Source organism: Phycodurus eques, chromosome 7 (assembly GCF_024500275.1).
Source record: "Phycodurus eques isolate BA_2022a chromosome 7, UOR_Pequ_1.1, whole genome shotgun sequence".
Lineage (NCBI taxonomy): Eukaryota > Metazoa > Chordata > Actinopteri > Syngnathiformes > Syngnathidae > Phycodurus > Phycodurus eques.
Genome location: NC_084531.1, coordinates 14,959,840 through 14,983,910, shown reverse-complemented (window position 1 = coordinate 14,983,910; position 24,071 = coordinate 14,959,840). Strand labels below are relative to the sequence as shown.

Sequence of the window (24,071 nt, the reverse complement as noted above, 5' to 3'; positions counted from 1 at the left end):
AAATTGTGGAGTGACCACAAGCTACTGTAACACTAGTCATCGTTAAAGATTGACTTTGATAATACACATGGAACAACGTACCGTAAATCGCCACATTTCAAATATTGTGAGTAGTGCTGCTGTTTTAGTTAGCAACAGAGTCCAAATGGGTTCATCAGTTAATGTTTTAATATCTGTGTGCTAACAATGGCGTCTATGAACTGAGAAAATCACAGTTACACTGACTATGCAGAGAACTGTGACTTAGATGAGCAGCCCTGCACCGTGAAACGATAATGTTTAGCCACGCTAGCTGTCCGGGTGCAGCTCGTAGCTGGTGCGACGCGAGATAGCGTAGCATTCCCCTAGTAGTTCCAGAGGAGCCGGGAAAGCAGGCAAGATGGCCGACTGCTTGATGTGGAAGCTTGAAGGTGCTTAAAAAGAAAGGTGCAAGCAGCTCCTGCAGCGCCGCAGTCTGACGTGCTTGAAGCCATTTTCACACAGAGGCAGAAATGATGATGTCATCAACAAGCATTATCGCGATGAGTCAATAGAGTCCAAATTGATAACCATATGCAAAATGTATATTGTCTAATGCATATATTGTATATATTGCATACCCCTTCTCTGGACCCTATAGTATTTTACTCCATAGTTTCCACTCTGCAGAAGTGCATTGTTTTCTCCCCTTGAATAAAATGTCTCCTTATAGTAGCAGAATTAAGTAATGGAACCTTCGTTTTCTCCCATTGTTTGTTCGCGTGTCTCCTTCTGACTGATGTGTTCAAGGCATAGGTTTCCCAGACCCCCCCCCCAAAAAAACAAGCATAGTGCCCTGTCAATCTTCATTTTTTTGGGACAAATATACTTAACGTGCGTGTGGTGACGTGGATGAAGCAGACCTTTGAGGAAGCCGATAAGAACGGCGACGGCCTGCTGAACATTGATGAGATCTACCAGCTCCTCCACAAGCTCAACGTGAATCTCCCACGGAGGAAGGTCAAGCAAATGTTCCAGGTGGGGGAAAAAAAATTGAGACATTTCTCTTTGCGTCGTAATGTTTTATTAGCAGGAAAAAAGGCAACTACAGGGTACATAATGTTATATATGCTTAGTACCCACTTCATTAGGTACACTTGCACAATGTAATTTGATCCAATACAACAGCTGTATTTAAAATTGTGCCTTTACAAAGATAATAAAGTCTTGATTGAGACTCTCAGTGAGGTTGTCATTTAAGAATATGTTTATTATTCTTATGGTATTTTGCAGTGGTGCAGAAATGATCACTTAAGGGTTTAGGCGCATATAATGAAGTCTCCTTCATGCATATTAAAATACAATGACTGAATAAACACTTTGAATTTGATTGACAACAAGAGAAAGTTTTAATTTAAATTATTTTTTAAAAATTTCTCATCTAGAAAATCATTAGAAACAGCTTTCAGTTTGATGCAGTGAAGTTCTACACCACACTGATAAAAAATCGGATTGAATCGATTAATCTGTATGAATGGCAACAAGTGGATACACAGGTTAATTAAACCTTCTGCCATCTCGTGGAGGAGCATTTTATTGTTCTGTTTCTTATTATACGTCAGTGGCATAGATAGATCAGCAAACAAAATGAATAATTTTCCAACCAACTAAGCGAAATTGGAACCTTTCCCGCACTGCATTCGTTAGGAATCACCCCATTAATCAGGCAAAAATGCGCATGATATTCTTTGTCAAGACCGAGTGGGATCCGTGCCTAATGAAATGTCCTGGTTCTCTACAGCATTATTAAAATTAATGACAGTTCTAGATCAATATGTACACATTTGTCTTATCTTTTTTTTTGGGTTCTACTCAACATGCATGAATAGTTATATGTTCTCAGGTGAGATAAAAAGGTTTAGACGAGGGGGAAAAGGATAAAGTGCTAGGAGAGCCTTAATTCTTAAACTGAGCCAATGTCGCAACTCCACACGGGACGTTAGTGTTGTTTCTGAGGACCACCACGCAGCGTGCATTGCAATGCTAATGACCATAAATGTCTCACTTTATTAGGAACCTGAGCGGAACAGCTAACAGATATTGCGCTTTTAGTTGTGGACTCGTCGTTTTTTTTGGGGGCTATTTTTGACCATCTTCAATGATTTGTGACTTCTCTTAGGCTTGGTGATTTAAAAGCCTTGCTTCTTGCCTGAAAAAATAATGCCATAAAAATAATTTATTGCGCAGAAATGAGAGGAACGAGGGCGGTTCCATTTATATCCCCTGCAAAAGGATTTTTATTTTACGGAAACCAGATAAAGTGATGCTTTTTTGCCTGCGCTTTTAGCTTCTCTATAGTGTGCTTTGTGTTACAAACAACCATGTGGACCTATTTTCTGACAAATCATTGTAAATATGGCATGCAGAAAGCCAAAATCTAGAGCTTTTTGTAGGAGACCATCAAGGAGTTTGCATGTAGATTCTGTCTAATGTAATTGTCGTGTAATGGAGGGATTAGCCGCCATTATTAGATTGGGCGTCAATTGGAATGGTCCCCGTGAGATCCAGGTGATATGAGGCGGTGGCAGCGAGCTGTCATTGTGAGGTGGCGGACTGGAACGAGCAGTGACGCGCGCTGAGCATGTCCTCAGGCAACGTGGGCGACGATATGAGGGGAGAGTGTGGAGTCACAAAACCATTAAATATAGAAAAAGCGCATACGGTCTGGTACAATAGATGAAATGATACATTTTCCATTGGTGTGGGACCTAAAGTAACATAGGTTCTTGTCATATACATCAGGGTTTTCCAAACAAGAAAATGATCTATACAGGCTGGCCAGACAGAGGGATAGAGATGGGAAGGATGTGCAGCAGGTTAGGGTGATTAAGGATAGAGATGGAATTATGTTGAGTGGTGCCAGTAGTGTGCTAGATAGATGGAAAGAATACTTCGAGGAGTTGATGAATGAGGAAAATGAGAGAGAAGGGAGAGCAGAAGAGGCAAGTATGGTGGACCAGGAAGTGTCAATGATTAGTAAGGGGGAAGTTAGAAAGACATTAAAGAGGATGAAAAATGGAAAGTTGGTCCTGATGACATTCCCGTGGAGGTATGGAAGCATCTAGGAGAGGTGGCTGTGGAGTTCTTGACCAGCTTGTTGTTTTGTTGTGAGAAGATGCCTGAGGAACGGAGGAAATGTGTGCTGGTGCCCATTTTTAAGAACAAGGGTGATGTGCAGAGCTGTGGGAATTATAGAGGAATAAAATTGATGAGCCACACAATGAAGTTATGGGAAAGAGTAGTGGAGGCTAGACTCAGGACAGAAGTGAGTATTTGCGAGCAACAGTATGGTTTCATGCTTAGAAAGAGTACCACAGATTTGCCTTGAGCATGTTGATGGAAAAGTACAGAGAAGGTCAGAAGGAGCTACATTGTGTCTTTGTAGATCTTGAGAAAGCCTATGACAGAGTACCCAGAGAGGAACTGTGGTACTGCATGCGGAAGTCTGGAGTGGCAGAGAAGTATGTTAGAATAATACAGGACATGTACGAGGGCAGCAGAACAGTGGTGAGGTGTGCGGTAGGTGTGACAGACGAATTGAAGGTGGTGGTGGGACTGCATCAAGGATCAGCCCTGAGCCCCTTCCTGTTTGCAGTGGTGATGGATAGGCTGCCAGATGAGGTTAGACCGGAATCCCCGTGGACCATGATGTTTGCAGATGACATTGTGATTTGCAGTGAAAGCAGGGAGCGGGTGGAGGACCAGTTAGAAAAATGGAGGCAAGCACTGGAAAGCAGAGGAATGAAGATTAGCCAAAGTAAGACAGAATATACGTGCATGAATTAGGGGGGTGGTGGGGGAAGAGTGAGGCTAAAGGGAGAAGAGATAGCAAGGGTGGAGGGCATTAAATACTTGAGGTCAACCGTCCAGAGCAACAGTGAGTATTGTAAGGAAGTGAAGAAAGGGGTCAAAGCAGGTTGCAATGGGTGGAGGAATGTGGCAGGTGTATTATGTGACAGAAGAGTCTCTTGGATGAAGGGCAAAGTTTATAAAACAGTGGTGAGGCCAGCCATGAGGTACGGATGAAAGACAGTGGCACTGAAGAGACAACAGGAAGCAGAGATGGAGGTGGCGGAAATGAAGATGCTGAGGTTCGCTCTCAGAGTGACCAGGTTGGATAAAATTAGAAATGAGCTCATTTCTTGGGACAGCCAAGGTTCGATATTTTGGAGACTTTGATGGTTTGGACACGTCTAGAGGAGAGAGAGTGAGTATATTGGTAGAAGGATGATGAGGATGGAGCTGCCAGGCAAGAGAGCTAGAGGAAGACCAAAGAGAAGGTTGATGGATGTCGTGAGGGAAGACATGAGGGCAGTTGGTGTTCGAGAGGAGGATGCAGGAGATAGGCTTACATGGAAAAGGATGACGCGCTGTGGCGACCTCTGAAGGGACAAGCCGAAAGAAAAAGAAGAAAAGAAAAAGATTAAGACTGGAATGAAATTTTCAATTCATATCTGAGTCAAGCCAGGTGAGCCAATACTTTTGGCAAAATAATGTAACTTTTTTGTGAATGCATTCCCGAGATATTTTATCGAGATTCGGTAACAGGAGATATTTAAAATCAAGTGATGGATTTGGATACAAAAAATGTTATTGGGACATTCCTTGTGATTACGTCAACATATGAGGAAGTATTGACATAATAATAACATATCTGTATAACCCTCTTTAATTGGAGGTATGATTCTTTGTGGTTTGTTGCAAAATATTTTTTGACCCTGATAGGAACATTGACCTTAGACGATCTCCTTAAAATAAAGGAGAAATAAATAAATAACCACGAAAAACATAGCAGCAGAGGACCTGTCAGCTTATTACAAGTCCACCAAGTTTGATGACAATTGCATACAAGTTGTCCAAAAATCATTTGTTGTTGTTATTTATTTTGTTATTTGTTATGTTCGACCTTTTATATTTGACCTTGAAGCTAAAGCTTTGCCATGTAAAAATCACTAACAACAAAAAACCTTTATGGAAAGTATCAATAGTGTTGTTGCTGTTTTGTGATTGTCACCATCCTCCTTGTGGAGGTTTATGATCATATTAATAGACCTTGAGTCCATCCATCCACCCATGCATCCATTTTCTAACGCTTATCCGAGGTCGGGTCGTGACCTGTGGTCATCCAAGTGACTGACTGACGTGGCTTTCCCGCTTTCAGGAAGCAGACACGGACGATCATCGGGGCACGCTGACGTACGACGAGTTCTCTGTCTTCTACAAGATGATGTCCATGCGGCGGGACCTCTTCCTGCTCATGATGGCCTACAGCGACAGGAAGGACCACCTGACGGCCGACGAGCTGACCAACATGTTGCGCTGCGAGCAGAAGGTGGGTGCGCGTTGAGCTCTACAGTACCATGTCTCCAATATGCTGTTTGATTGACACACACTACTCCGAAAAAGTTAGGGATATTGGGTTTTCGGGTGAAATTTCAGGTTGAACGTGAAATGCACTGTAACTTTTAAAGTTGAACTTCATTTGATCTTAAACTTTTGCATTAACATTTTTAACTGTTCAGTTATGCAGTACTTTTTGCACAACTCACTGTTGCTTAACAAAGAATTAATTCATTCATTCATCTTCCATTCCGCTTATCCTCAGTAGGGTCGCGGGCGTGCTGGAGCCTATCCCAGCTATCTTCGGGCGCGAGGCGGGGTACACCTGAACTGGACGCCAGCCAATCGCAGGGCACATACAAACAAACAACCATTCGCACTCACATGCACACCTACGGGCAATTTAGAGTGGTCAATTAACCTATCACGCATGTTTTTGGGACGCGGGAGGAAACCGGAGTACCCGGAGAAAACCCACGCAGGCACGGGGGAGAACATGCAAACTCCACACAGGTGGGGCCGGGATTTGGACCCCGGTCCTCAGAACTGTGAGGCGGATGTGCTAACCAGCCGACCACCGTGCCGCCTTAACAAAGAGTTAAAAGGTAAAATTCACAACAGGTGTTTGATCTATGAATCGATCAATACGTTTCCAAGGACGTCCACTACTTAGCCTTTCTGTGACTCTTCCGCTTTCTCTATATCTTCGTTGATGACACTCCATTACGCCCTTAAGATCAGTTGGCCACTTCCTGTTTGATGTTGGGTTACTATTGATCAATTGTTAGGTGTCGTCTTGGTCTCGTGATGTCAAATGTGAAGAGCATAATAAAGAGGACTGTTTATTTATAACGCACACCACAGGAAAAGTATTGGTTGATTCATGGATCAAACACCCGTTGCGAATACTGCCATTTAGCTCCTTGTTAAAAAACAAAAAGTTATGCAAGAAGTAAAGAATCATTGAACAGTTGGCCATGTGGAGTCAAAATTTAAGGGAAGGTCAAATTAGGATGATCTGGAAAGGTAACAGTGCTTTTTACGTTCATCCTGACATTTCACCCAAAAGCCGATTATCCTTAATTGTTTGTGAATACAGTGGTCTCCTGACTTAAGAGTTAAATTTGTTCCATGACCAGGCTCATAACTCAAAATAGTCATTTCTCAAATCGCTTTGCAGACGACATCATTTTATTCTCCTTCGATGCTGAACAACTACAGCGTTGCATTCAGGAATTTGCCTTAGAAAGCCGTCACTCAGGTGTCAAAATGAACCAAAAAAAAACAAAAACAAAGGTCATGTTCAATCGTTAGTCCGCAAGAAGATGTCAGACCGGACGACTATGTCCTAGACTCCGTCGACAACAACATCTATATAGGCCAACTTGTAACAATGGATGGAAATACAAGCACTGAAGTTCAATGGTGCATAAAGCTTGCCTGGCAGGCTTATGGATTGCTTAGTGTTATATTCAAGAACAATCTTCCCATTTGCTTGAAAAGGAGAGTTTTCGATCTATGTATTTTACCAGTCCTCACTTACGGTAATGAAACTTGGACTACGAATGCCGAAGTTATAACCCTAAAGAACATGGAACGCCGAAATAAGCATTCGTGACAAGAAAAGATGCAGTTGGATAAGACAGCAGACGCGAGTTACCGACGTCATTCAAAAACTGAAAAGCCTTATATGGAAATGGGTTGGCCACGTTGCCCGGAGTTCGTACAAAAGGTGGACCACAGAAACTATCAATTGGATACCACTGGGCACCTAAAGGTAGACGGATAGATGAAATTATTAAACACACCGGAATACACTGGCAACAAATTGCAAACTGCAGTAATAGTTGGAAACGTGAAGACGAGGCCTTCATCCTGCCGTGGATAGAAAAGGGCAGATGATGATGATATATATATATCAATTTTTCCCTACTGCTTATCCACACTAGGGTCGGTGGCAAGCTGGAGCCTATCCCAGCTGACTCTGGGCGAGAGGCTATGCAGCACTATTTCTAGAAATCTCTTTAAGTGTTTACATTTTCCAATGATCACTTCGACAACAACACAATGACCTGTCACTGGCGAGCTTTTTTCTTCTTCTTCTTAAGAACAGGGTGCGGCTTACTAATGTGGCCCTTGGGTAGTGCTATCTGGTGCCCAAGGAAACCTGACTTTCTACTTATTAGTCCTTTTTAATTTTGTTTTAAACCTCACTTTCACTTGATCTAAATTGTAATACTGTATACTGGTACCATACAAATAAATGCCTCCCTTCTTTTAAGACAACCTTTTGTTTGTGTCTGCAGATGGTCAACATTACTCCGGAATACGTGGCTGAAATCATTGACAAGTTTGAAGTGTCTGATGAAAACAAACAAAAAGGGGTCATGGGGATCGAAGGTGAGCCTTGCTATACTGTAGTGTAGTGTTCTCTTTATGTATTAATATTTATGGTTGCAGAAACTGCTTGGAAAAGGGATTGGGAAGGATGAGCATTTGACACAATTTCCTCGAAGATGAATATATACTTTACATATACAGTGCATCCCCACATTCTCGCGCTTCAGCACCTGCGGATTCACCTATTGAAAGATTTTTTTTCAAATGCTATTCACATTTTTTCAAATTATTATTATTTTTTAAATTATTTTTCTTTTTTTCTTTTAGTAGTTTCCTTTTATGGGGGCAACCAACCCCGAAGACGCTTATTGGCAGCTCATCCCCACTTACCCAATTACCCGTGTAATTGCAGTGAAAATAAGTTTCAATACGATTACAGGTACAATGCGTATCAATTAGCCTCGGATGTTCGCGGTCTGGTCTGGTAGGCGGGGGGTGGGGTCATTTTTTTTAATGGGATCTGAAAATATCTCCGTGAATGTTCTGAACTCCTGTTTCAATGCAAGTGTTGTGCTCCGCAGAATAAACTTCCTGTAGCGCATGTCCATCCATCCATCCATTTTCTGAGCCGCTTCTCCTCACTAGGGTCGCGGGCGTGCTGGAGCCTATCCCAGCTGTCATCGGGCAGGAGGCGAACTGTGAGACTGACGCTCTAACCAGTCGTCCACCGTGCCGCCGTAGAGCATGTCATGTTTTGTTTTCTTTAGCTACAGTAGTTGAACGTGAATCAACTGTGCCAAGTAGTGCACATTTTGACTCAATTGCGTCAATGACACGATTAATCAACAATCAATTCTACATAGTTGATAAGTTCATTGTCATTGATTGACTGACACATTTTGGACTGGCTACAGTTGGAAATTTTGTCATTTTAACAAACCTTTTCACCAATTGAGCTACCTGTAAGAGTAGGAATAGTCACAAAGGACACGTCCCAATACTGTAAATGAATTAATCAATCAGGGGGTTGGACGAAACCCTTTTAGTCCCCCATCCATTTTCCATAGAGCTTGTCATCAGTAGGGATGCTGGAGCCTATCTGAGCTGACTTTGGGTATACCAATTGCCAATTGCTATGGGCAATTTAGAGTCGTCAAGAAAGTGAACATGCATGTCTTTGGAATGTGGGAAGAAGGCGTAGTACCTGTCTACATCTAATTAGGGAACCCTCGAATGTGAAGCAGACTACTAGGTCAACATGCCGCACCCCTTAAAAAAATAACTTTGTCATATTTGTTAAAACTGTCAGTGTGAACCTGACAGTAGTACATGAGTAAAAAACATCATGCTCTGGGCCCATCTTGTACCTCTAATTTGATTTGAAAGAAACCACTGTGCCTGAAGAAGAACAGCCAATCACAGAAAGAAGGCGTGACTGACGTGGTGTGGATTGTGCACAAGAACAAGCCCATCAAAACCCTTTGAGGGGAACTTGAACATGAAGATGAGATGTTGAGCCAGGCAGGCCTTTCTTCAACATTCACTTCCCAGATGTGTCATGGGGCCGCTGTGCCAATGCGTTTGCCCATAAATAATTAGTTCTTCAGAGAGTACTCACTCCCCCTCAGTGTCACGGCGAGTGCCAGCTGATGGCTCGACTTAAGGGAGGCGACAGAGCGAAGAGGCGTAAGAAAATTGGGAAGTCAGAGCGCGGCGGCTTGCAAGGGAGCGTGCCGGCGACGCGAGGAGGTGTAGGAGCGAGACTAATGTCATTGTCGTCGTGGGAGGCGGCACGATGAGTCTGACTGATCATGCCATGACGTCGGCCTAAGGCCTTCAACATCCTCCTTTGTGACAGAGAATAACCTTTTCTCACATACGGGGATAATACTTACAAGAATTTGATAGAAGCGTGACAAGATGGATGTACACTCTGATAACTGCGTTTCCACAGCAAGATTGTTTCCCCCCAACATTTGCAAAGCACCACAGTTGGCTTTCCGTATTATAACCGCTTGATTCTTGCTATTCCTGTCTCATTTCACCCTCCCACCTCTCCGGGTGAATGGAAGCTTTCTTCCCAATCTTGTGTGTCCTCATCCTTTACCATTAAAAGCCTGTCCCTCAATCATGTGCTTTTTGCTGGATGGTCCACCTGCTTTTGAAGAGATCATGTCATGACATTCCTCTTCAATGCATTTCAAGAGAAATGATCAAATGTGTGTTACTATACTTACAGTACAGTGTTTTGCTTTTATTTTACATTATATTGCCACGGAGGCAACACGCACTAAAATTGTCAATGTTTAATTCAAAATTTAAAGGAAAATAGATAAGAATAATAATAATTATTATTATTCATTTTGTGACCTGTTTAGAATGTTTTCTATTCATATAATTTTATTTTGCAATATTAATGCTAAAACATTGTACTATTTGAATGTATTAATATTTCATTAAATCTATTAATATTTCATTTATTATAAAAGGAGTATGCCATACTACCAGAAAAACAAGCAATAAGTAATACTATGAGATTAACTCGAAAAAGAAAATTGAGAATGTTGTGATTTATATGAAAAGAAATAGTAACTTTATGAGATTTTTAAAAAGAAATGTAATCTTATGAGAACATTGTAAGAAATAAAATATTTTACAAGGCTAAAGAGGTAGTATTATGGGAAAATAACTTGAGTTTTACATTATTAATATTGTGAAAAAATATGGATGGGGTATATCATATTAGGGAAATCATTTTTATCAGAAAAAAAATTACATGCGTATTACAAAACAAAGTTTTGGTGCTGTGAAAAAAATGATAATATTTTGAGAAAAAAACTTTAAATTTGACATTACTGAGAAAAATATAGATTTGAAATGAGAAAATAACAATCTTAATAGTGTGATATCTTTTAAAATACAAGACTGCATTTATAATATGTGGACAAATCATATGAGACTGTCATATTAGGAAAAAAATAATTTGTTAAATTGTTAATTTATGAGAAAAGCTTGAAATACACAAGCACACAAAAAAATGTAGTATATGTTACAAAATCTATGATTTTCTTTTACAGATAGTTTTGACATAAAAAAAATAACTGAAACTATTATTGTTATTCATTAAAACAAAGTTCTAATAATTCTAAAAAGAAATTACAACAGTAACGGTTAGGAGGAATTGATTAAAGTTGTAATATTTTGAGAATTTGTCTTCTGTTTTTAATAATAACGAAATCGTAAATTTGAGAGAATATTTGAATATTCTGAGGAAAAATCTCAAAATTATAAAAGAATGAAACGTAAATATGGTGGAAAGTTGGAAACAAGGGGATAAGTGTGTTATTATATAAGCACATTAATTTAAATTGGACAGTATTTCTTTATCCGAATGGATGTTGCTTAAATGCTTGAATGTAAGTTTGATCAGAACTGGGCAATATGTCTTTGCTGTATTGAAGCATAAATATTGATTTTTATTCCATCACCTGCTCACCAATTTGTTGTTTTTCTCCCTCCAGGTTTTACAAGCTTCATGCGCAGTCCAACGTGCGACATTTTCAACCCGCTGCACAACGACGTGAACCAGGACATGGATCAGCCTCTGTGCAACTACTTCATCGCCTCCTCTCACAACACGTATTTGACCGGAGACCAGCTCCTATCGCACTCCAAGACCGACATGTACGCCTGGGTTCTGCAATCCGGCTGCCGCTGCGTGGAAGGTCAGCGGGCGTGGGATAGTGATGTCGTAGAGGCAGTTTTTTTCAGAACGGGCCGATGTGCCTTTATTGAAAGTACAGTGGTGCCTTGAGATACGATGATCTATAAACAATTCTTCAAAAAAGAGGCTTCAACCTGTGTATTGCCAACTTCAGGTTTACTGTCAAACTAAACAAAAAAGAAAGAAAATTGTTGTGTATTTGAAACAACCAGACAACTTTGCCTTCCGCTAGCTTATTGCTCGCACACAATGCGCAATGCCACAAATGGACAAAAGAATAGCATTGATAGTTGCGGTGTAAAACCCCATTAAGCAACGGATATTTGAACACAAATGGTGCAACAACACATGTAAACACACAATACAACAATACTCGGGCATATATTCTTTATCCTCTACGAAAAACAACTAATATTACAGCAGCTCACTGAGTCACCTACAGTACTTGTGAAAACTATTCTTCGTTTGCGTCTGCATGACTGTATTATACTGCACCTTGGTGGTCAAGTCCCACACACCAGAAGGAGGAGCAATTAATTAATCTGTTTGATTATTTAAATTGTATTGAATTATGTTTTTTTTCATCCATCCATCCATTTTCTGAGCCGTTTCTCCTCACGAGGGTCGCGGGCGCGCTGAAGCCTATCCCAGCTATCATCAGGCAGGAGGCGGGGTACACCCTGAACCCCGCCCATAAATGACATCATAGAATAGTTGACGTTGACTATCAACACCTTAGAGTCGCCTACAAAAAAAAAAAACATCTGCTTTCAAACCCGAGTGTTTATCACAGTAATTTAGGAAAGTCAAGTCTGTCTAGGTTGCTATAATACATCATCAAGCCCAAGCCTCACTTCACCTTAATTGTGAGCAATGAGAAGAGGCATTAACACAGACAAGAAGCCCTCATTGCCGAAGAGAATGATACATGAGATGTGTTTTTCCTTCCGTCTCTCTGCAGTGGACTGTTGGGACGGTCCAGATGGCGAGCCCATGGTCCAGCACGGCTACACGCTGACCTCCAAGATCACCTTCAAGTCCGTCATCGAGACGATCGACAAATACGCTTTCATCAATAACCCGTGAGTCCACCAATGACATTTAATTAGTTCCCTCGTGGCAAACAACAGTGACATTCTGTCTGCAAACAATACAATTTGATATGCTGTTAATTGCATTATTGATCGCATGCACTCATCCACTACCGTGATTTTGGGAAACAATAATCCTAAAATGTCTTCAACGAACAAGACCAGTCCAATTGCCTCGATTCAATCGTTGCGGAATAATCCTAAAAGATGCATATATGTTGAATTTTTAATCCATAGGAAACAGGATGCGCCAAACGGCTGTCATGAAATCAATCTGATTTTGTTGTTGTTGTTGTTTTAAACAGTCAACATTGGCTTTCTCATACAACACAGTTCTTTTTGGCCCTCACTAGCATCTAAGTGAACCATCTGCTCACCAGTGTTTCCTCACTATCCCCTCAGGAGAGGCCCTTTGTCTCCGCAAAGTCCAACACAACCTCAACAAAGTGACGCAGACTCTTTGCTCTACCATGTGAAGTCAGTGGCTCTGGTTATAAAGCTATTTATTTTCTTTAAAGCCGGTGGCAGCAGATTCAAGCGGTGTAATTAAGCCTGAAGTGGAGTTTCACTTTGGCAGCAGCTTGTTGGAGCAAAAATAGAATTGCACTGAGTTTGTGTGCCCGTTTAGCTATTATTTACTTAAATTGTCAGCTTGTTCTGTGTGCTCGGCAGCGTCGCGTGTCCAATTAATTATTGGGGCTAAGGTACACGAAGCTAGTCTACTAGTTGTTATGTAACATTCAATAGTGCCAGGGCAAAAGAACAAAAGCCAACTAAAATTAAAAAAATACAATTAAATACAAATTTAAAAAAGAATAATACATAATTCTTTTAGAATAATAAACAAAAGGTCATTCACGCATTTCGGGCATCTTTGTTTCTTTTGCTGTAACAGTAAGTTAAACATACCGTATGAACGAGCATTGATTTGAGTCGATCACTGTCTTTGTTGTTTGCTAATATGAGAACTGGTTTAGAAATGCATGGTGAGCAAGTGAAACGGATGTCAGCGCATGCACACGGTTTCCTGATTATTGGGGTCGATTTTGGGGGGGTGTATTATACTTGAGAGCGTATCATACGTGAGAAATTGTGGTACATACATTTATAAATCAGGTTTTTCTTAATTGTCGCTGCTGTTCTCCCTTTTACATTCATCTTATCATGAGCGCCGCCTGTTTATATGATGAAGGGCCCCTGGCTGCGTGGAAGTGGCATATCACCACATGCACAGACGCACGCACACAGACACACACTAATGTTTCACCTGAAAGAATCTCAGGATGTAGCTATAGGGGAAAGGAAATGACTGGCTCACTCGCTCTGCTGTCCCTTTTTGTCACAGGCATAGGACCTGTGTGTGTGTGTGCGTGCGTGTGTGTTCGTGTGTTTGTGTGTGGGTGTGTGCAGAGGTGAAAGCAGGCATGCTTCCCCCAAGGCGAAGCTGTCACTCTGACAAAGCTGACATTTGTGCTACCGTGTGGCCAAAAGTCACTTTTCCAAACGAAAACACCGGTACAAATACAACTTGCTCTCAGAAACACACACAAGACGCACACACAATGCGCACGCACAACACGCACAGACGCTGTCCTTAGAGGTGCAGGTTTGTGGCTGCAGATCTGTGATTTCATCATCTCAATCATTCACTTCCTGTCAGTCTATTGGAGCATGTGCTCAACATCCCTCTATGTTCGCGTATGTGTGTTGTGGCAGGTACCCGGTGCTTCTGTCCATCGAAAACCACTGCAGCATCCAGCAGCAGAAGAAGATCGCCCAATATCTGAGGGAAGTGTTTGCCGACAAGCTGGACGTCGGGCACGTGTTCAGCAGAGAGTCCAAGACGCTACCCAGCCCTCAGAGCCTGCAGGGCAAGATTCTCATTAAAGTAAGTGGAAACCAACACAATGTATGGGCTCTAAACTTAAAAACCACTGGAGATACACTGTACAAAGTGGGCACGCCAATGTCCTGAGGTAAAAAGGGAAATAAAAGACATTTCAATATTTGGAAAGGGCGAGCCAGATCAGGGACCTAAATTCAAGTGAAAATCTGTTGGTGTGACCTGAAGGGGTCTGAGATATCCCCGCAATGGGACACATTCGGAGCACCCCAGCAAAGAAGAGAGGTCAAATAAAATAGATTGAATGCTGCCGTAAAGCAAGTATTTCTTTTCGGTTATGCACCCTAATGCTTGTGAAGAAGTGTTAGGGCCACACGGAAAAGAAAAACAACAATTATAGGGCAAGAATAATGTCATAAAGGTAAAAGAATGAAGACATATGTCTTTGACAAAAAAGTCAAAATGTAACTAGGAAAAAAAAGTCATATTTTTCTCAGTACCTTCAAGTGAATTTCACCCTCAGGGCACGTCAAAAACGAAATGTTCTTTATTCTTGTAAAATTTGTGGTTAAAAAAATAAAATAACACACTAAAATAAATCCTGGAAAAAGATGTACATTATTGTTATTATTATTATTATTGCATGATCACTGTTTCCCCTTGCAAAAATATGACTTTATGGCTCTACGATTACTACATTTTATCCTCATTTGTTTGGTGTGTCAATAAAATACACTACCCTTTTTTCCAAAGAAGAAATGCCTTTATTACTGTTGTTTTTTTCCCTCTACTTCTACTTTGTAGAGGCAACCAACATATTGTGTGCAGTGTTGAATTTTTATATCCAATGTAAATAAACTATTAACATTATTAATTTTGGTACAGCGGTAACGCGACTTGCTCGTTTACCAAACTACGAGCCATCGCTTGACCATTTCTTTTTTTTTCCTTTTTTTTTTGCTCTTGATTGTCACTCTCGGTTGAAGTTTACTGTCAAAATAAACAAAGAACAAATTCATATGTATTTCAAAGAACCAATGTCGTTTGCCTTAGGAATATCTGCTAGCTTAGTGTGAACACACAAATCAAAGCGCCATAGATGGGCTATCAAATAGCGTGGATTTTGTGGTTATAACCTTATAAGCAAGAATATATTTGAACACACACATAGACAGACAGACAGCGAGACAGACTAACTCACAGGCATATATTCTTTATACTCTGCAAAAGAAAAAAAAACGAATACTACTGCATCTTACAGAGCTGTTGTGACCATCTCTTTCGTGTATAGTGGTATGTCTGGATTTTACTGCCCTCTGGTGGCCAAGGCACACACCCCAGATAGAGGTGCACAATGATTTAATCCTGATGCACAAACATTTTATTTTAATTATATTACTTATTATATATATCATATACATTCTGTTATTACTGTATATTTTTATAAAGTACAATACTGTAGAGTGCTATTTTTCTTATTAACGAACACATTACAACATATATTGATGTTTTTTTTATGGGTTGTTGGAACAAATTAATGTCATTTCTCCTAATTTCAACAGGGAAAGATAATTTAAGATATACATATTTTGAGGTACTAGCGTGGTCATTGAACACATTAGTCGAGGCAACAGACCAAATTAAAATCGTAAGTCAAGGAACCACTGTACAACGTTTCTTTTGAGGTTCCTAAAATATTGTGAAATCCATTTATATACCTTTTGATAAAATTATTAGGGGCACCTTGCTATAAAGCCCATTTAATTAACACAGTATTAGCACAGATTATCTCCCATAATGTTTCTGCTTTGGCAATGTTTCAAATGCCAATTGAAGCCATTATCAAACAAAATAATAGAATTTAGGACGTCATTTCAATTGGCCGTGCTCAATTTACCTCCTAATAAGGAGAAAAGGAACCAGTGAGAGTTAAACTACTGTATTAGAGCCCGTTCTCACAATCATTTAGCTCGATTTCATTAAAAAAAACAAAAACAATGCACAGTAATTAATTGAAAAATTGAAAGTATTTGAATACATCACAGTTTTAACAATGCACAGGGAATCGCTTTTTTGTCATGATGCTTGAAATAATTCAAATCATGCCGTATCAGCAGTGTCATAATGTGTCTTATGAGTATGACACATTGAAATACAAAAGCGGCAATATTTGCGTCCTGAATGTGAACATCGCATAAATAATGGAGTTGTTCATTCAGCAGAAATGAAAGATTCAGTTGTCAAAATCCCCCTTGGTGTGCATTTGCATGATTATGATACTGCAAAAGTGCTTCTCAGTGCTTGTTTATTCAGCAATGTTAATGTTTTCTGTCTAAGGGCAAGAATCCCATTCATTTTGAATGACTTTTGACGGTATTGGCTGACATCAAATCACAAAATTTCCTCCTTTTAGTGCGCCAAGCTGTTATTTTAGCTGATTATGGATTCTTCTTCTGAGTCACAACAAGAATCTTAATGATTTCAAAAGATGGATCCAGATTTTCATGTAGCTGGGGTCCAGGGTCTTCTTTTCAATGCTTTATTAGCCACTATTTTCTCAACCAACATTTTTCAACCTGTTATGTTAATTGCTGAATGGCTTGGTCACAGACACTTTTTCGGAAATAAAAATAATTACTTGGTTGTCTAATTTCACACTTAATGAGTGGGAGGAGGCATTCCAGAGACCCAGCTATTTGTATGCAAGCAATAAAAAGGCAATTTTCCATATGTCCCCCTTTAAGGATATCTAGCAAAAGAAGACCTCTGCGGTTGAGTTCAAATCAGTACAAGAGATCCAGCGCTCTCCCAGCCACCCTTTTTGGATCAGTCTTTCTTTAAAACACTGGTGTCAAACACAAGGCCCAGGGGCCAGATCTGGCCCACCACATCATTGGATGTGGCCCACGTAAGCAAGTCATGTGCGGATACTTCATGTATACTGATACATAATACTTTTTAAAACATTTTTTTTACTTCTGGTTTCAAAACTGGTTATCCATGATTTTGTTTTGTACAGTGGACCATCGCTATTCGCGGGGGACAGGGACCGAGCCCCACTGCGAATAGCAATTTTCTGCCAATAATCAATGCTCCCCTAAACGTGATTATAATTACCTATATTAATAATTGAAACCATAAATATACCACAAAATATGATTATAATGCCTACAAACATCTTTCAATATGGCTGTACCCTAAAAACATACAGGACAGTAAACGGCTTACAGCTAAACGCAGATACACAATGTACAGTATGTATGTTGACATCAACAATTTTGATGATAATGATGATTTACTGTAGTGCAAAACAACGAACGTTTGACTGCACACCAAAGCAGAGGAGTTACATCGATGGTGCCGGCCTGACGCTCCCTGTGGCGGCCTGCGCTGGTGGGAATGTCTGTTACTTCCTAGACTGCTGGCTCCGACTGGTTCAGCAGTTAGTGCTAGAATGGCTTGTGCGTCTGACCGGAGACTAGTGAATCCATGTAGTGACACCAATTGTTGCGCTGTTCTTTTGTGACGGATTCCACTGGTTTTAATGACGTGTTTAGTCCTAGGTTGGCAAAACTATCATGAGCCGAAGCAGACATGGGCGCAGCCATGTACAATAGCTACTGTATTGTGTCCCACTGGCTGTCAATCACAAATCTAACACGGCTGCTGTTTGATTGTTGATTGGATGAGCGTGTGGTTGTTTGGTTGAGCCGACAACGAGATCAATATTTTTTGGGGCATTTTTATGGCTAAGAGGAACCGTTCATCGTCGCAACGAAAGAGACACAATACAATAAATATCGTACAGACTGTAGACAGCGTTTCGCCCTGAAAATAATAACAGAGGATAGTTTGCCCCCCAAAACATCTGTGAATAAGTGAATTAACGATGTGGCCGGCGACCCTAATGAGTTTGACACCCCTACTTTTAACCTTTGGGACTTACTGTATCTCCATTTAACAACCTTCCGTTCTTGTTTTAAGACAAAATTCTTATTGATTTTAGCGGTGATGTAAGGTTGCCCATGTGTACTTATTTGTGTTTAAGAGCACAGGAAGAGCTTTTTGCTGGTGGACATAAAGAGGAAGCGAGCGACCTTCTGAGCGGAAGAGAACTTTTGAGCGCGTTGGTTTTTATGTCTGTCCTCTGCAGCGTGAAGAAAAGGCATGAATTGTTCCCCTGCAAAAAATCTTTTAGATCTTCCGAGCATAAACCCAAAAAAGAGAAAAAGGCTGATTGATTTTGTTACAAAGACTTTTATTCCTCTTCAACTCCTCAGCAGCCTCTGAGAAAAATGGCAAGAGTGACAAATAAGATGTGAAGGAAGTGGTAATAAAACATGCGGCGGCGTTTTAAAATGAGGGGACAGTGATGTAAACCAAGAGACAGCAAGGGGGCGAGAGTTTGCCATTGACTTTTTTTTTGTTTTGTTTTGTTTTTTTAACAGAGAAGCTCAGAAAATCTCCCCACGCCCACTCACACCCTCGCTAATGGGCTCCCACTCGACCGGAAGAGCCTCTCTTGGGGAGCTTTTGGAAGAGTCAGCAGCAGATTGTACATTTGTGTTTGTGGGTAGAAATGTGCCAGCAAAAAGAGCCACATGAGTCGTTTTGAGAAGTATGCCTCCTGTTTAAACATATAGTGGGCTTTTTTTTTTTGCTTTTTTCTTTTGGTGCTGTTATTTTTAGAACCTAGGCCAACCTGGGTGTCACATCAGTCCATCCATCCATTTTCTGTACCGCTTATCCTCACGCGGGTCGCGGGCGTGTTGGAACCTATCCCAGCTACCTTCGGGCGAGAGGTGGGGTACACCCTGAACTGGTCACCAGCCAATCGCAGAGCACATATAAACAAACGACCATTCACATTCACAGCTACAGGCAATTTAGAGTCTTCAATTAACCTACCATGCATGTTTTTGGGATGTGGGAGGAAACCGGAGCACTCGGAGAAAATCCACCCGAGGCACGGGGAGAACATGCAAACTCCACAGCGGCGGGATTTGAACCCAGGTCCTCAGAACTGTGAGGCGGATGTGCTAACCAGTCGACCACCGTGCCGGACTTGATACCAGTACAATGAAATACAGTGAAATAGAATTAAATACAATGATAACCTGTGATGATGATTTACATCTCTGAAGGAAGCAGGACAGTTGGGATCCTGCAAAACCGGTTGTATACACCAAAGTCCAGAGTCCAATTGATGCTAATCCAAGACAGAGAGCTGTTTCTGCAGCTCAAGAAACATTTTCCAAGTGTTGGATTTATCTCACCAAACATTATAATGAATAAACACAAAAGGAATGAAGACGTTGGTCATTTTACTCATGAGGAGGGCGCATGGGAGATTGTTCCGGTTACAGCCTCTCAACACGCTCTAAACAATCTCTCCCGTCGCTCCTGCATTTATTTGAAAATAGGGAGGTTTCTAAGTTTACAAGACATAACGTACTAAGCTACAAGACACAACACACTAAGGGTAGGGTTTCAAGGTGAAAACATGGCACCTGCCACGTCCCGGCCACGTCCTTCTCTCAGATGATTCCTGCTGAGTCATCTTCTTGAAGGCGAGACATCTTTCTTTCTAAACATTGTCCATAATACTAATGCAAGCTAAGCAAATAAATGATAACTTCTACAATATATCTAACACCAAGCCACCTTCACATAAAAATGGAGTGCTCACCTGAATAAAGGGGAAATAAGGCTGTGAAGGTGACTCCGCTGGTTATCTACTATTGAAGTGGCTTTTTGTGGTTTCACTAATTATTACTGCATTTTTTTTCAAAGCCAGAAAAGAAGTGTAATGTTTTTTGTTGTTGTTTTTTTTGCACTGTATTCCATGAAAACGCATTGTACTTCACTTAAAATGTTTTATACGATTTGCTGTACAGTGATAATTTTTGTACACTTTTTTAAAGTACAAAAATCCACGAAATGAATGCAAGGAAAGGGAAACTTTTTTTGTATTGTCATCATTGAATTGAAAAAAAAAAAAATATTTGTTTTAATTTACTTCAAGTTATAATTTGGGGGTGCTTTAGAAAACAAATCCAGCTATGATAATTGTTGTTTCTGAGCAATTTAGTAATTACGATCAATAAAGTACTTTCTCTTTCTCGCCTGATAAACTTTGCATGAATTCTTCACTGAGTTTTAATCAATTATTAATAGATGGAAAAAGCAATCATAAAAACACTTAAAGGTTGTTAGAGTTAAATGACTTATATAACATCGAGGAGTACGCCAATTTATTTTATATATGACTGATTGAATTTTCTATTGAAGGTCATGAAAATTCATTTAGATCACAGGTGTCAAACTCAAGGCCCGGGGGCCACATCCGGCCCACCAAATCAATTTATGTGGCCCGCGAAAGCAAATCAAGCACGTCGACTTCATGATTCTTACTAAAATAACAACATTGCAAATCGTCTTCACTTTTAAAAATGTCGATTACAAACATTTTTGTTCCCAATTCCCATTTCAAAATAAACTGAATTAACAACTTTCTCCTGGCTTCTGATTTCAAATATAGTTATTCATGTTTTTTTTGGGGGGATATATGTATTCATATGAGGCAATTGTACATTTACTGTATATATGTTCGCAGTCATGACGGCCCTCCGAAGGAAACCATAACTACGGTGTGGCCCGCAGCAAAAATGAGTTTGACACCGCTGATTTAGATCAAACAATTTAATGACAAGTATTTGTACTGCTTACTTGGATCAATATTGCACAAAACAACGTGGATTAATCAAAGCTGCGTTCAAGACTTACTGTTTGCTAGTAATAGCTGTCTGTCTCTTTCACACCGTGCAGGGAAAGCGTCTCCCTGCATATCTGTCTGCTGATGCCGAGGAAGGCGAGGTGTCCGACGACGACAGCGCCGACGAAATTGAGGACGACTTCAAGCTCAAGAACAACAATGTGAGACATTGCTGACATTAAGATGCTCTTAATTTATGCTACTTTTGAATGGAACAAAGTCAAAACATTCCAAAAATCGTATGACCAAGTTTTCCTAAGAAAGAAAATGGCAGAAATCTCGTTATACTTCAGCTCAGTGAGCATCTAATGGATGAACTCCCCAAGTGTGATTTGCTTCTTTTTTTTTTTTTGTGATGTCACCACAACAGTGTGAGTGATGCTAGTGGAAAACTGTGATGATAACTGTACAAGGGGAAATTTGACCTACTGCGACATGTTGCTCATTGTATGAGGAAATGTTTTTATTGAAAATTATTTTTAGAACACAAGCTGTTTGGAGAGAGGCATTGATTGGGAAATCAGTAGGCTAATGGGACATGTGGCAACTGATAATTCAGACAAAAAGAGTAATTGGGAATGTTAAGATAAAAGAAAAATCTATATTCGAATCCAATATTTATCCAACATCAATAGCCAAGCACGGTTATCATTTCAGTAACAAGGCACCCTTGCAGAAAACAAGAAATGTTTTGTTTGCTGTAGCTGCATGCTTTGAATGGAAACATCTACTGCCATCTGGTGGGAAAATATGAAAATTAAAAATCAAAAGTCAGTACAGAGAACTCCCATTTCTCAAGGGGCAGACACACACGCTGCAGACACACACGCAATAGGTGAAAGTCTGTGATAAAGCGAGAGCATCGAGAGAGAAGTAAATTTGAATAAAATGATTTTGTTGTAATTTTACCCCTCTCACATGGTTTAAACACATTTAAACTTATGAAAACACACTTAAACTTACCAAAACATCTTTTAAATACATCATGAATGTATTTGAACACAAAAAAAAACCCAAAATAAAATACAAATAAAATGTATAGAACATTCATTCATTCATTCATTTTCCGGACCGCTTATCCTCACGCGGGTCGCAAGCATGCTGGAGCCTATCCCAGCTATCTTCGGGCGAGAGGCGGGGTACACCCTGAACTGGTCGCCAGCCAATCACAGGGCACTGTATAGAACATACTTTACTTATTGTAGCGTGTTGTGTATGTTGTGCCAGGTGGGGTGGAGTATCTGCGTGGGTCTGTGATCTGTGGTCAACAGCAGCTTTTGGGTTATTGTGTTCTAAGTGTGAATGTGTTTTACTGGCATTCAATTAACAGCTGAAAAGGGCATTGGCAACTGTGGCTCTCCTTTCCCACTTGACTAAGTGTAAAAACCTTTAAAATAAAGATCGTTTAAAAAGCGTAATATAGCCGAGACGGGAATCATGAACCATGATATAGTGGAGGATAAATGTAGTTTGAATTGTAAACTCAACATCAAATTTGTTTGAAGTAGTAGCATTAGTTTATGTTTGGATGAATGTGTTTTCACTGTTTTTCGGGGATGGCACCCGGAACAGTTTTGCCATTTTAGGCTAATCTAAGGAAGAGAAATGACTATTCAAATATTTTTGAAAATGACTATCTTCTAGACAATGTTACCAACAGTATATTCCCTAAAAAAATAATAATAATAATGTCACAAAATGTCCCTTGGATCTCTTAAGGTTTAATAAAGGAGATAGTGTGCATGCGTGAGGGCAATGCAAATGTCACGTCAAAACGTCTCATCATTGCGCCTATTTTCTGTTAATAAAACCTTTCTCTTCAGTCCCTCTGTATCTCACGATGCCCTGGTGTATTCTCGTTATTATTATGACATAAAGCAGGACAGCGCTCCAATCACTTGTCACATGGTTCCCTTGTGTGACTAAATACGGCAGCCGTCTCCCATATTTAGCTGGAGGCACGTGGGCTGCAGATGCCACTTTGGATGAGCAAAGCCCTTTTTAAACGGACGGTAGCAGGTTTCTACTGAAAAATAGAGCGCTCGTTAAAACCGCAACCAGATGAACATCTTCGGCCGTAGACAAAAACTTAATGCTAGCGGCCTGGAAGGCGTGATAATTGTCTCCTTCCTTCCTTCCCGTGCAACAAAACTGTGTTTTAAATTGCTTCTGAGTGCACTGTTGGGCAAGCGCAGCAATACATTTGGGTGATGCCGATAAGTATTGAGGATGTCCTATAAGGAGAGTTTTTAGGGGAATTAGTTGAGTCAGGGGCACACACACACATACATATATATACACACACACACACACATATAAAATACCTTAATGGCCTCATAGTAATGTTACAAGTAGTAGGATTAGGATTTATTACAATCTATGTAGAGTCTGCAGGCTTAGTTTACCTTTGAAACATATATTTGCTCCCTGGACCATCTCGTTTGGTAAAACATTCTTTTCTCTGTCCCGTGTGTGTGAGACTGAGAGCACTGTGCATGCGTAGCACGGCTTTTACTGCTTGCTGATTGGCTGTTACCCGTGCAGTGGCTGTGCAAGGGTAACCAATCAGGTGGTGCTGTGGGCGGGACAATACTGGAGAGAGAAATCAGAGACAGAGAAGCTCGGTGCGGCTGCATCAGAGCCAAAATAACCCAGTTTTAAATTATCGGTCGTCGGATTAAAAAAAGGCCGATGCCGGCCCCTATAATCGTCCCGGTCGATAATCGTTCTATCACTAATTACAACTACTGTAAAATTCCGTATGTTTCCGCAGCTAAAAAATGAAGAGTAGAGAGTCTGTTGTTGAAATGCACAAGGGGAGTCAATGAATAGGGCTATCATTGCCAACAACCTCTCAAATGTCACACGTTTTCTTTTATTTTCACCCGTTTCCTCTCTTTATTATAATACAATAGAGATACATTGGCAGTCCACTTCTTC

At 40.5% G+C, this 24,071-nt stretch overlaps 1 protein-coding gene across 8 annotated transcripts in view; it reads left to right on the top strand.

The window, feature by feature from the left end:
* Positions 1 to 24,071, top strand: part of plch1 (phospholipase C, eta 1) — an 83,442-nt gene that overhangs the window by 36,949 nt on the left and 22,422 nt on the right. For 7 of the 8 annotated variants that reach the window (XM_061681296.1, XM_061681294.1, XM_061681298.1 and 4 more), the window contains 7 exons: positions 867 to 996; positions 5,180 to 5,350; positions 7,665 to 7,758; positions 11,220 to 11,423; positions 12,384 to 12,504; positions 14,230 to 14,401; positions 21,185 to 21,292. In XM_061681296.1, coding sequence (XP_061537280.1) covers positions 867 to 996; positions 5,180 to 5,350; positions 7,665 to 7,758; positions 11,220 to 11,423; positions 12,384 to 12,504; positions 14,230 to 14,401; positions 21,185 to 21,292 — 1,000 coding nt within the window. The remainder of the gene's footprint in view (positions 1 to 866; positions 997 to 5,179; positions 5,351 to 7,664; positions 7,759 to 11,219; positions 11,424 to 12,383; positions 12,505 to 14,229; positions 14,402 to 21,184; positions 21,293 to 24,071) is intronic. The other variant, XM_061681299.1, reaches the window with a different exon arrangement.